We start from the raw sequence: 14,894 nt of genomic DNA, 5'->3' as shown, positions 1-14,894 counted from the left end.
ATGTCTCAGGTGTAGAAAGCAGCAAATGTTGGCTAGGTGCAGGATCACTGATCTGCTTAATGCCTGAAAGTTATGATTCTTTTAGAGTATGACATGAATACTGTTCCCAAAGTTGTAAAGCCCAGCCTTCATTGCTGATAACTAAACTGGTCCATTGTCCAACATGGATACTCATTTGTTGTCTTGTTTATCTCTCAATAGATAAGCAACAAATATTTTCTGGATATGATCATTTAGATCAACTATAACCTAGTTCATTAACTTCATAACTGTCTCCCCCACTGATTTTAAGTTAGATGTAGTGACAGACTCAGCCCTTTTATTTAAACTTTATACCTTTAGCAGAGTATCTTGAACTTAGTAAATAATTAGCAAATCCTTGTTGAATTGACAAGAATACAAGCTTGAAATTTTACTCTTTTTGCCAGGGAAAAGATTCTTATGAACCTACAATTTAAGAGAAAACCAGGTATGAGAATTTGTTTGACAATGTCTACTGATAAAGACATGAAGCCAACCACTTAATAAATACGTTTAATTACTTTTTCTAAACTGTTACAGTCTACCTTTTTAATTTCTCCTTGGCATAACCCAGTAGAACTTTTCACATGTTTTAAGATGAGTCACAGCTAAAAATGTCTACTTTAAAATAGAGACTGGCCTAGATGTTTCTTCTCTGTCATTATGGCTCTGTCCCCTTGGGCAAGTCACTCTGCACTCAGAACCTGAGTTTCTTAGCCTATAAAAATACGTATGTTAAAATACTGGATTGCACCAGTGTTTCTCCAACATCAAAATCACCTGGAGGGCTTATTGAAAGATTATTGCCCTCCCTCTTCTAGTTTCTGATTGAGCAGATCTGGAGTGGAACCCAAACTATTTGCATCTTTTAAAGTTCCTGATGGTATTGGCTAGAAACCACGTTTTGAGAAAACTAAACTGTTTTGGAGTCCACACAGCTCTGACTTTATCACACGAAGATTCAAGCCCAGGGATATGAGGGTATCCAATTTCAAAGTTTGGGCTCTGGCGTAGAGAATATTTTATTATGTTAAATTACTGAATGATACCCAAATAAGTGAAATAAAATACTATTTAGTAATTAAAGTGAAAATGTTTTCTGTGAGTTCTATGAGACTGAATGGATGCCAGAGTATAACAACTTTTAAAAGAAATCTGCTTCAAAATTTGACTTAATTTGAAGAAAACTCAACTCTGTATAGTTTCAAATGGGGGGGGAGGGAGCTTAATGGATTTTATAGAATACTAGTGTATCTTCAAATATTACCTTCTTTTTTTGAAATATAAAAATATAAATCCATGCAAATATTGCTTTTTTCTGCATCAGCAATTGCTCTACTTGGGATTCCTAATTTCCTGTTTCCAGATTTATCATATTCTAAAAGTAACAGTAATGACCATCACCACTGAGAGCTGACCTCATACAAGATGTTGTTACCTGCTTAACATGTTGTGTCTCAATATGCTAAAAAGCTCTTCTCTGGTATGTCACCAATCTCATGATCCTCATTTTGCAAGTGGGTAAACTGAAGCTCAGAAACATACCACGATTTAGCCAAGGTCATCCAAGTAGTGAATGAGAGATCTGAATTCAAATGCAGACAGCAAGCTACTCCAGAGCCTGAGCTCATCAATGCTGTCTCTAATAGGAAAGGGAAAGGCAGGTCTACAAATCCAGAAAGTTAGGTTTAATCCATAGTCAACAATAAACCCTAGTGGAAACACTGGAGAATTCCACCCTAATCAACTTGGATCTTCGTTTTCTCATCTATTAAAGGAAGGCTAGAGTAGAACTATATCATGTCTACAATAGTAGTCCTAAGTCTACTATTCTAGAATTTTCCAAGTTTTATAGATTAAACAATATTAAATAAACTGGTCACTGAAGGAATGAACAGGTGACACACAGCATATTACTTCAAACAAATCAGATTCTCTCTAAATCAGCATGCTAGGATTTCAGACTCTTTGGTTTTTAAGAGGATGTAAGGTCAGAATCAGCTCCTGTGTTTCTGCTGAAATCCCTTTCTGTTTATCTGCCCTCTTCAACTTTGTCATTCTGAATGCATACACACTAAGCACAGTGTCTTAAGTAACATTGCTGAGGCTATACCAAAGACAGGTGTTAGGGGAACTATTTCCCTAGGGCTATCATTTCCAACTCTCCCTCCTCAAAAACAGAGGGAGGGGATAGAAGGAAAAGGGTTTCTTTTCAGATTAAACACAGGGACTGCAAACACCTTCCCCTAGGCAATAAATTCTCTGCCAGTGCGTGCTGCAGTTTACCCAAACACCAAAGCAAAAAGCAAACAGCCCCTTTTGTAAGGGAGGAGTTGTCACCTGTCAAATGATGTTTGTGAATTTCTAGAGAAAAAAAAAAAAAAAAAAGAAAGAAAGAAAGAAAGAAACCCTTTCCCTTATTTTATTAAGCAGACTGTTTGTTCAAGGTTTGAAATGCATACTTGCATTTAAGGTAAAAGTCCCTGGCTTGGCAATCTTGAACAAAGTGGTGCCTTCTGATTGGCTACACTGCACAAAGAACAGAACAGGAAAACAGTCTGCTCTTCTTGGGACACCTGAACTCTGTCTAATCTGAGTGGATACTGGGCCATCTCAGAAGCAACATAAGTAACTACAAACCCATCTTCCAAAAATTGGAGGGCTTTTTCTACACAGAATATGTTCTGTTTCATTTGTTTTCATAGAACTAATAAACAAAAGCTTTTTTGGTACAGATTATGGTTGAATGATTATTTTAATGGTAGTAGCCAAGGAGTAAGGGTAGTAAGGATCCTAAGAGCAAGGGTTAAGAAGTGCAGCACAGAAAAGTTGAAAGTGTTATGCGCATCCCCATGTTCAGGGCTAACCCTAGGAAATATACATATTTCCTAGGAAATAAATATGGAAATATATATGGAGATACATATACACACACACACACACACACACACACACATTATATATGTGTGTGTGTGTGTATATATATATATATATATATATATATATTTTCTGTGTACTCTTCATTCTTCACCCCTTTCTTCATATTGTTCCCAACCTGGTGAGGCCTGCTTACCCCACCTAGAGATGCTCCATTCTCCAAGATGTCTTCCTCATCTCCAGTCAAAACTACCATCCCTTCCACAGAGTGTAATCAAAGGTATAGAAAGAGGGACTGTTTCAGGACGCCTGGGTGGCTCAGTTGGTTAAGCAGCTGCCTTCGGCTCAGGTCATGATCTCAGCGTCCTGGGATCAAGTCCCACATCGGGCTCCTTGCTCGGCGGGAGCCTGCTTCTCCTTCTCCCTCTGCCTCTGCCTACCACTCTGTCTGCCTGTGCTCGCTCGCTCTCTCTCTCTCTCTAACAAATAAATAAATTAAAAAAAAAAAAAAAAAAAGAAAGAGGGACTGTTTCACCTCTACGTGCAAATGACTAGAATCTCCTTTAGTCTCCTAGATGTATTCGCATTTTTAAAGAAGAGATAGTTTAACCAAAATTGATTCAAGTTTATGGACACTTCCGCACAGTTGTATGAGTACAAATTGAAAAGAAAACAAACCCATGAAAAGAAATTTGATAATAAGTATCAGTAACACTGGTGTTCATACAATCTTTCTCAATAGTCACACTTCTAAGCATCTAGTGCAAGAAAATATTCCTTATATAAATATTCTTAAAAAAATCTGAGTAAAGGAACAGTTAAATAAATCATTATATATCTGTGTAATGGCATAACATAGCAATTAAAGTTGTCGTGAAGACTTGTAAATAAGAGAAATATGTTCATCATTGAATGCAAAAAAATAAGTAGATTATGCATTTATATATGACATGATCCAAATGCACTTTATAAAATCTGTTTTTTCAAGGAAAAAACTAGAAAAAAAAACTAATAGTTTTATAACTCTTATCACTTAAGTAGAGATTACATATGCTTTTGATACTAACTTTTACATTTCTTTTTCATCAGAGCAATTTATTAATTTGCATTTCATCATGAAAAGTAATATATATTTACCTACTCAGAGTTCTTATTAAGAAAATAGATGAGTGATAATAAAAATAATTTTTAAATGACTACATTTAATATGCCAGGAACTTTGAATGAAAACAAATCAGATAATGAAACAAACCACTGCAATTCTCTGAGGCCAGTGATAGGTATTATCGTCTATCCATAAAAATGAAGAAAGAGCAGCTCATAGAGATAATCAAGTTCACACAGCTTAAACTGGTAATGACAGAATTCCAACCACAGTGTATCTGGTTAAAAGTCTTATGTCAGAATTCTAAAGTAAGTAATAAACCGTAAAATCCTGTTACATAGAATGTAGTCATCAAAGTAAAAACAGGAACAACAACAACAACAAAATAAAACCACCTTTTTTTGAGTTTCCCTACACTGAACTATAGAGTTTTTCTGGAAGACCTAACAAGGAGAAAGTAGAGATGGGAGAGAAATAGGACACTTGAAAATGAAGGAGAGAATGTGTGGGAGGAACAAAAGAGCTTAGTGTTGGAGATGTGAGGGTGGCTCTGGAAGCCTGAGGAAGAGATCAAGTAGGAAGAGAAGGGAAGGGAAACAGAGATGCCTTCCTTCAAGGGAGCTCTTGATATTGGTATCAGACTTAGAGTTGGCAGACTTTATGCATTTCAGATGCCTGGGAGACCAAGAACATACAGAAAATAATTGCTGTTTATATGACATATCAAGGATCGTACCCCTTCCACCTTTTGAGGCAGGAGGAGGCATGTAGGAAGGGAAATTGAGGATTTCTGAGTGACTCATACAGCATTGCTGTTAACCAGCCCCTTGTAGCCTGACTAGAGTGAATTACTGAAGAATACTTTGTTCACAGAGTATGTGCTTCATATATATATATACATATGAAGAATGAACTTTATCAGATGAGGACAAAACAATTGGCATATCGAAAACCATTTTGACACAATCCTACAATTTTAGAAAACATCTATAGATGTGGCTCAAATTGAGTTACAGTGAATTAGTGTGTGTGTCTGCGTGTGTGTGTGTGTTGGCAGGGAGGGAGAAAAGGTTGGTGGAGTTTATGGAGGAAATGTTTATAAATTTATGTTTAATAAGAATTCCACAAATTAGAGCTCTGACATGGCTTATGATCTGCTTAGAAAATAGAAGTACTTATTGCTCTTTGAAAAAAGTCATTCTGGTGAACAAAACTGTACATGGAATTCTTGTTCTTCTGGACAGTATTCAGTCAGAATTGTAACTATAGTATGAAGGAAGAACAACATTAATCATAAATATCCTATTCAATAAAATATACTTATTCTCTTGAGTTTTTTTAAAATATATTTGACAGTTGAAAACAAAAATTATAACATTGTCTGATGGAGTGTTCAATGTGCATAGATGTAATATATATGACAACTACAACATCATGGGGGAGTATTATGCAACCAATATTGTGGCAAGTGTTCCACATTCCATTTGAAGTGGTAAAATATTGATTCATAATAGACTATTATATGTAGTCTATTACATAGACTATATATATATAATTACATATATATTATATAGACTGTATATATATATAATATAGACTATATATATGATAGACTATTATATATTATATAATTTGAAATTATGAATACGACAATCCCTAGAGAAACAATTAAAAAATATGCAAAGAAATACAGCCAAAACCAAGATAGAATAATTAAAAGGAAATACTAAATATAGGTGAAGTGATCTAAATAGTGGCAGAGAAAAGGAAAACAAAAGAGCAATGGAGAGAACAAACACAAAAAATACAAATGGTATATATTATATACATATATACACATATGTAAATGATACAAATACACCAATTAATAGGGATTGCCAAAATGGATAAAAAGTGACCAACTATACATTGTAGAAGCAACTCACCTTGAATATAATGATAAATACAGGTTAAAAGTAAAAGGATGAAGAAAAGATTTATCATGAAAATATGATTCAAAAGTTAGATTGGCTACATTAATATAAAAACAAAGTAGACTTCAGAATGAAGTATATCACAAGGAATAAAGAGAAATATATAATGACAAAAAGATCAATTCACCAGGAAGATAAAAACAATACACCCCAAAATAGAGTTTTAATATATATGAAGCAACAGATAGACTTGAAAGGAGAAAGAGATAAATCCATAATTGGAGTTAAAGACTTCAATATTCATCTTTCAATAATCAATAGAACTAGTAGGCTGAAAATAAGCCAGGATAGAGAAGAACTGCATAATATCATCAACCAATGGGCCCTAACTGACATTTTTAGAATACTCCAGCCCAAAAAACATCATTCACAGTCTTTTTAAGTGCCCACAGGACATTCATCAAGATAAACTATATCTTGACTCATGAAATAAACTCATGAAATAAATAAAAAATTTCAAAAATTTGAAATCATACAGAGTCTGTTTTCTGATCATAATAGAATTATATTAGAATGCAGTAATGGAAAGAAAACAGACAATACTGGAATCCTTGGAAATTAAACATGCTTGTAAATACACACAGATCAAAAAGAAAGCCTTAAGAGAAATCAGAAAATATTTTAAGCTGAACAATATAAAAATACAACATATCAACATGTAGGGGATGCCACTAAAGCAGTGTTTCATGGGAAATTTATAAATGTAAATACTAACATTAGAAGACAAGAAAGATCTCAATGCAATAATCTAAATTTTTAATTTAAGAAACTTTGAAAAGAAGAGCAAAATAACCCCAAAGGAGCAGAAGAAAATAAGACCAGAAATAATGAAGTTGAAAACAGAAAGACAATAGTGAAAAACAGGGAAACCAAAAAGCTGAGTTGCCTTTTTGAAAGATCAATACAATTAGTAAATGCCTAGTGAGACTGATAGAGAAAAAGAGAGGACACAGGTTACCAATATCAGAAATGAAACAGGAAGATATTACAGATCCCACAGAAATTAAAAGAGTAGCAAGGGAATACTACAAACAATTCTCCATATAAAAATTCAGAACTTTGATGCAATCAACAAATTCCTTACAAATCACTATATTTTTTTAAAGATTTATTTATTGATTTTAGAGAGTGAGACAAAGCGCTCATGTGCATCCATGGATGGGAGAGGCAGAGGAAGAAGGAGAGGGAAGCTCAAGCAGACTCCATGCTGAATGTGGAGTCCCATGTGGGGCTCAATCTCACAACTGTGAAATCATGATGGTGAGATCACGACCTTAGCCGAAGCCAAGGGTTGGGCACTTAACCGACTGCACCACCCAGGTAGGTGCCCCTACAAACCACTATTTATGAAAACTTGCCCAAGATAAAATAAATCATCTCAATAGTTCTGTAACAATTAACAGAACTGAACTTATAATTAAAGAGCTTTCCAAAAAGAAATATCCAGGCCCAGATGGTTTCATTAGCAAATTCTTCCAAACATTTCATAAGAAATATCAATTCTACATAATCTTTCCCTGAACATAAAGATACCTCACACAAAGCACAAACACAGAAATCACCCTGAGGTTCATGAACAATAAAACTGACAAGATGAAAATGACCATGCTTCATAATTGCTAATACCAGCTCTCAATGGTGAGCTTAACCCTCATTTGCTTTAAACTATAGTTTCTTTCCTATCTGAGTCCAAACCTTTAAAGCTTACAAAATTCTACCTGGTCTTATCTTTTTACATATATGATAAACACTGCTACAATGAAGTCTTCATTTCTGAATATATATGTGTATGTGTGTGTGTGTGTGTGTGTGTGTACATATGTCAGTATGTGTGTGTGTGTGTGTGTGTGTGTGTGTGTGTGTACTTATTTACATATTTTAAATTGTTTTGTGAAGAAAATTCCTTGAAGTGGCACATACCTTTAGGTACCTGAGGATGAAGGGTAAGGACCTTTAAAATTAAATTAGAAGGACAAGTTGTCCTCCAATTAGTTCAATTTATATTTCTGCCCAAAGTGAATAGATTTTGTTTCCCAACATTTTCATCAGCACTGGATATTATCAATCATTTAAATCTTTGGTGACCAGGTTGATGATAGTCTATGACACAATCTGTAATGATAACCAATGAAACTCATTGTTGGAATTCACAATATTTTTTATTAGAGAGATCAAACATTCTATGTCTGTTAAACAACTGTGAATTACTTAGACTCTCTGCCAAAGAGCAGGGCTTCATCTTTCTCTTATTAATTTTTAAATATTTAGTTTATTAGGGCCATTAAACCTTTGCCATGTGCTATAAATTTTTCAAATTTGTATTTTGTCCTTCTTTCTATAGAAATGTCTCCTTTGCCAAATGTTTGAATCTTATCTTTTAAAACTTCTGCATGTTACCTTATAGTTTTTTTAAATAAATTGTTTTCATAATATTTATCAAAACTTGGACCTCTTTTCCTTTCCATGTTTTGATCAATTTGACTCCTATTTCAAAACCTAAATAAAAATCACCTTCTCTATGACATTTTGCCAGTCTTTGTCAGGCACAGTAAATCATTTCTTTTGTGTGTGGCTTTAAAAATACATACATATGAATGATTTTATACACATTGGCTCATTTGCTGTATTATGGTGTTCTCAAAGCTACACACCATGATTTATCCATTTGTATCACAAAGAACATAGCATTCAGTAAGTACTAAGGAAATGCTCATGACTAGATCTAGTATATATACTTGAAATCTTAGAGGAATCTTGGACCATTTAAGATATAGGGCAGTATGCTTGGTGCTGTGGCCTAGGCTTTTCCAAAACACAAACACACTATCTGCTCTTGGGAAATGCAGAGTCAAAGAGGTAAAGACTCTTCGTGTATATCTGGGATGCTACAGTAAGAATTTACGAAAACGGATGGTTTTAGATAATTGCCACTCAAATCATGAGGGAAAAACCCAGTTCGATTAAATAGGACTTCCTTTAAAGCACCAAGAACGAATAAACGCAAAAATAAAAGTTACGTAGTTTCCATCAATTGTTCCAGGAGAACATTTAAGCGTTGATGCCCTTATCTCCCTCTTGAAGATATGGCAGGCATGTTTAGACAGTTTGTAAGTAAGGCAGGACTGAGATTTAAAGGAAATATTAGTAGAATCAAAAACCAACAGGATCTTGGAAACATAGGCTAAAGTATGAAAAAATTTTGAGAAAAAACCTCATTCACTTTCATCTTCTAATTCAATGTAGTTCATTTTTCAGTGACATTAAAATCATTCTAATGAAGAAGGCATATACGTTCTCTGCAATTCAAATTTCCTTTGTTAATAATCAGAGCAAAACATTATGATTCCATTTCATGACTGATTACTAAGGTAAAGGTTGTATGAAAAACATCAATAAAAATGGGATGTCATTCTCAATTTCAAGATTTCTGTCCTTAATAATCTGACATGTTGTTTCATGTCCACAGATTCATACTTCTTGCATAGTGAGAACATGCCTGGCAGAGATCCCAAATTTTTAAGATATTATATGCAAAAGGAAAGTAATTTATGTGCAGTTTTAGAACTATTTAGCTATGAACCTGTACATAAGAAAAGTGAAAATATGCTACCAAGCATCAGCAGCTATCTGTTGGAAGAACTAGGAATCTAAGCGGATCTCAGTTCTTACTTTCCAAACCAGAATACTAGTTATAGGATCCTGAGCATGTCCCCCATTTTGCGACTCCTGTTGCTAAGGACTGTCACTGTTACATATTCCCATTTCCGTGTCCTCCACATGTGGACATAGATGAGGATGTCGGAATGGTCATAAGACAAGGGAAGACACAGGATTCATACAGAACTATCACTTACTAGCAATACCTCACTTATTTGCATATTAAAAACAGAACAGCCACAGAGAGGCAAGCTTAAGCCATCAAGTTCCTTCTCCCTCAACTTGTAACTTTCTTTCAATATCATTGTTCCTACGTGACCCATCACTGGAAAAAAAAAAAAATCACATTTCATTTTTTTTTCCAGCTTTTTTGGAATCATCTCAATCCCTTACTCTTTTCAATGTTTCTGGGTCTTATTTCCTGACTTTGTGTTACCTTCAATTTAAGCTGGTAAACAATTTCAAGCTGGAAGGTGCTAATAAGTGATGAGACAATTGTTTTATCATCCATCATTACTGATGGTGACCTGTGCCTCTTCAGAGGAGGCAGTGTTGAGACTCTACTATAGGAGTCTCTCATGGGAAGAGGAGTGGTTTCTCCACATGGGCATCCCTAATGCTCATGGAAAAGACAGGTACTTAACAAGAAATAGAGCTCAAGTTCCTCTCAAAGTTTCTCTCCAGTATCCTGGAGGAAAAATGAGAGAAGAAAAGATTGAGTTGAATAGTACGGGTAGGATACTGACACTGCTGTTGTGTGCACATGTCATCCTAGAAAAGTTTTTTAACCTTGTTTTGCCTTTGACTTATTAATTTATAAAGGAAAAATAATAATTTCTACCTCACACAGTGATTGGGAAGATTAATAAGAGATCAGACATGTTAATCACCACCAAATACTGATGCTTAAGAAAAAGTTGTTTCCAAAAATGTGTAGTTTAGAATTATAACGGGAGAATCAGGAATCAACTTCAAATTGAACACGCTCTGTTTCAATCAGGTCAGTCCTCCTAGTGGCATTATTAAAAATCTATTTAGTGTGTGTGTGGATGTGTGTGTGTAATAACTGGCTCTCAGGAGAAGTTGGTTGCAAATGGATAATCCTTTTAAATATCAGTATTTCTTAAATAACAATAATCTCCAACCCATAAAGCAGTGCAGTCTTAGCTAGACACCTGTCATGAGGGCAATGACATCAATGTATTTTCTTGACTTATTTTCTCCCCTTCTTCATTCTTTCCTTTTCTAACACCATTGTAGAGTTTCCAAGACTCTCATTCAGATACTCCACTAGGATTTCTCTAAAGTTTCCTTTAGCTGATGTATAAAAGCACCAAAATGGACTTTAAATGACGAAAGTTTTTTTTGTTTGTTTTTGTTGTTTTGTTTTCAAATAGCAAATCTGGATACTTTCTAACAGAATTGAGAAAACAGTGGAAGTAAAGAATAAAGTACCTCAACAGCATAACTTTTTCCACACTGACAGACCATAGTCACAAGGGAAGGAACATGAGAGGCAGAGGGGACAGGAAGTTTTGCTGCTATGAATGTTCAAGAAGAGAACAGTCCCCTGACTGGAGATATTCTAGAACTGTGCTCCCCCAAAACTAAACACATGTGGTCATTTCAATTTTAATTAACTAAAGTTAAAATTAAATTCCTCAGTTGCACTAGCCACATTTCAAATGCCCAAAGGATACATGTGGCTAATGACTACTGCATTGAACAGTACAGAAGAGAGAACATTTACATCACTGAAAGAAAGTTCTCTTGGACAGGACTGCTTGAAAGAGAGCTTTTTGACTTTTTTAGATAACTTCCAAGTCTCATTTCAAAGGACTTCAAATTTTCCTGAGGGTCTATTATGTGACAGCTACTCTAACAAATGCTGAGCAGGACAAAATATGGTCCCTGTCCCCTTGAGACACAGGGAAATAAGCAATTATAATATTGTACAATAAGTAATAGGACTAAAAATAGACCTAGGTTGCTTTAGAGGAATGGTCTTTAACTCAAACTGGTGGCAAAAAGAGATATGGAAGTTTTCCCAGAGAAGATAAGATAAACTAGTTGTTGAGGGATAGATAGGAGTTGGCTAGAGGGGGAAAACAAAGCAAAAATAAACATAAAAACAAACAAAAAACCAAGAGGTCTAAGGAGAAAATTTCTAATATAAAAAAATAAGAAAGGGAACGGCACATTTAGAAACCACATGCTTCAGTGTGCGAACATATGTGAAATAAGAGTAGAAACCTTAAATTAAAAGGCTTGAGTCTCCATTCAAGCTTGGTATAAATTCACTTGCTTTTATGAGTTCAGGAATCGGAACAGAAAATTGCTGGAGAGAATATCTAAAGAAAGATTTGCCTAGGCTTGTGCTACTATCAAGAGGTGATATTATTTTTTTTGTTTTTTTTTATTTTATTTTTTATTTTTATTTATTTTTTTAAGATTTTATTTATTCATTCGACCCAGAGAGAGAGATCACAAATAGGCAGAGAGGCAGGCAGAGAGAGAGGAGGAAGCAGGCTCCCTGCTGTGCAGCGAGCCCAATGTGGGGCTCGATCCCAGGATCCTGAGATCATGACCTGAGCCGAAGGCAGAGGCCCAACCCACTGAGCCACCCAGGCGCCCGGAGGTGATATTATTAAGTGAATTAGAGATATCCTAATTTCAAAGTCACTGTCAAATCAGAATTTACCCCTACTTAGGTTTAATTGTAATACATCCCAAGGCCTTGAGTGACTTGCCCTTTGGATTTATTCATCTTTCACTAGCTCAAATCTGAGAACTGTATCAGTATTAGAATGGAAGGGTCCACCGACAAATAGTTATTTTCCTTTCATCAACTTAGTGGCAAAACATCAGTGTATTTATAAAGTTGCAATTTTATATTTTTGGTTGTTTCCTATTCCCTTTCCTGACACAACTTCTCCCAATATTAAAAAAAAAAAAAAAAAAAAAGAAGAGAGAAAGAAAAAAATAAGTACAATCCAGATAAAAAAATATATATATATAGTGGAAAATTCTAGTAAAATCTTCTACCAGAAAAGAAAGGCAAGGTATTTTTAAGGGGATCTCCAAAATCATTTCCATATGTGATCTATGAAATCCCCACTTTGTTTTTTAGCTCCCCCCCCCCATTTTTCTAGAAGGATTTGTTTGTTTGGGGGGTGTGTGTGTGTGTGTGTGTGTGTTTTACAGAAAAAGCAGCAGGATTTGTATGCTGAATGAATAATATTTTTTTAAAAATAAGAAGACAAAAAGCCCCCTAGCACTATGCACTACACAAATACAGAAAATTTCATCTAAACATTTCAGAAAAGTATTTTATTATTATTAACCCATTACACTCCTGGTTTATCCCTTTTACAGTTGAGAAACTGAAGCCTAAGTTCATGAGTGACTCAATGGAAAAGCACTCCCTCCCCCCCAAAAAACTATTTTATGTATTACTTACCTTCTTTCCCCTTATTCTATTACTAGGTACTCAAATCTGTACCTAGATTCACACTGAATTTACTTTTTCCTTCTTTATTTAAGAAGGATAGTTCCATGAAAGAGGCAGTCCGCTATAGTATAGATAGAATTTGGATAGAATTCAGATCTAGACTGTGGTTCTGACTCTAACTCGATCTCCTGTAAAACCCTGGAGTGGTACCACCTTCTCCAAATTGGGATAGATATAAGGAAAAACTCAGATAAAGAATGTAAAGGACTGGGCACCTGGGTGGCTCAGCCATTGGGTGCCTGCCTTCAGCTCAGGTCATGATCCCAGGGTCCTGGGATCGAGCCCCGCTTCGGGAAGCTTGCTCCCCCACCACCACCCCCGCTTGTGTTCCTGCTCTCGCTGTCTCTCTCTCTGTCACATAAATAAATAAAATCTTAAAAAAAAAAAAAAAGAATGTAAAGAATTATTCCCAACCCACCTTCCCCACACCAGTGGAAGCATGTGCTATAAGAAGAGTCGAGGAAGACACAAAATCGACAAACACAAGTTTCTTTCTGCTCACCACCTTGATTCTCTGCCTGATGGCCTTGTTCATTCAGGGCCATCTGCCTTTTCATATGCCATGACATACACAGATTTCACAGAGATGTGGATGGGATGGCCCACAGATTAGAGAAGTTCCTGACACTCACCCACATGGGGTCACTGAGGTCCGAGTCCTGCATGCGGATACAGTCCATGCTAATCTCGATCTTGTTTCTTGTACCATTTTCTGATGGCTCATCCACAAAGTTCAAGTCAATGGGCTGAACAGAACATATGGGCCTACCATAAAGGACAAACGAAAGTATGTTAGGCAAGGAATGGGACTAAATAAAACACAAGCACCCGGGTGGTAACAAGGAGCTCTCTCTGTTTCAAAGTTGGCAAGGCTCATTTGTTGGAGTCAGAGACTCTAGGTTCACTTCGTGTCTCAACCACATGCCAAATGAGTCATCATCTCAGGTGGTTCAAGTCCTATTTGTACAGTGGGAATCATGATCCCTGACCTTGTCAGAGAATTGCTGGGTGGAACATCGGAGAGAAAGGATTCATCAGGAAATGAGTATTTTAAACCCTATCCCTTAGGGTATGAAGTACTCTGATACTCTTTTATCTTCCTCTGAATTTACTTACTTATCCAAACTTGATCTTAATAAAGGAGAAAATAATCACTTTCCTAGCAAGGCATAAATGACCAACAAAATTTAATATTTTACCTTCCCAGCAGGTATTTGTGTTGAAATAGCAAATAAGAACTTTCAAGCCAAAGGAAAAAATTTGGGGTATCAAGGGAGTCACTGGAGAAGTTATTTAGAGTTAGGCAGGAGAGCCCCCAACTTTTATAAATTTAAATTCAATTAATTAACATACAACATCTTATTAGTTTCAGAGGTAGAATTCAGTGATTCATCAGTTGCATATAATACCCAGTCCTTACATCACGCACCCTCCTTATGCCCATCACCCAGTTACCCTACTCCCTGACCCCCCACCCTTCCTGCAACACTCAGTTTGTTTCCTATGATCAAGAGTCTCTTATGGTTTGAGGAGAGCCCTTCTGATACTCCAAAATTATACCCCCTTGGAATAATGATCTTTTGGTGTAAACCGAATAAACCTCTACTGAATTTTGAACCCAGAAATACTATCGGAGGAAATGAATTTTTCCAAGAATAGTGACTGAATTTTATCGATTTAAGAAACATGTCCTAGTAAGCAATATTTTTATACTATCTACCTATTTATAGTAATTCAAGTACAACATATT

The 14,894-nt window shown here is 35.6% G+C and overlaps 1 protein-coding gene across 4 annotated transcripts in view; it reads right to left on the bottom strand.

Moving 5' to 3' along the window:
• TP63 (tumor protein p63) overlaps positions 1-14,894 on the bottom strand; it is a gene marked incomplete at both ends in the record, with an annotated part of 227,026 nt that overhangs the window by 126,294 nt on the left and 85,838 nt on the right. For all 4 annotated transcript variants that reach the window (XM_080806129.1, XM_080806130.1, XM_080806124.1 and 1 more), the window contains one exon: positions 13,777-13,909. In XM_080806129.1, the coding sequence (XP_080662255.1) occupies positions 13,777-13,909 (133 nt within the window). The remainder of the gene's footprint in view (positions 1-13,776; positions 13,910-14,894) is intronic.

Source organism: Martes martes (genome assembly GCF_963455335.1).
Source record: "Martes martes genome assembly, chromosome: 1".
NCBI lineage: Eukaryota > Metazoa > Chordata > Mammalia > Carnivora > Mustelidae > Martes > Martes martes.
The sequence above is the reverse complement of the archived record's forward strand: the minus strand, read 5'-3'. Positions and strand labels throughout refer to the sequence as shown.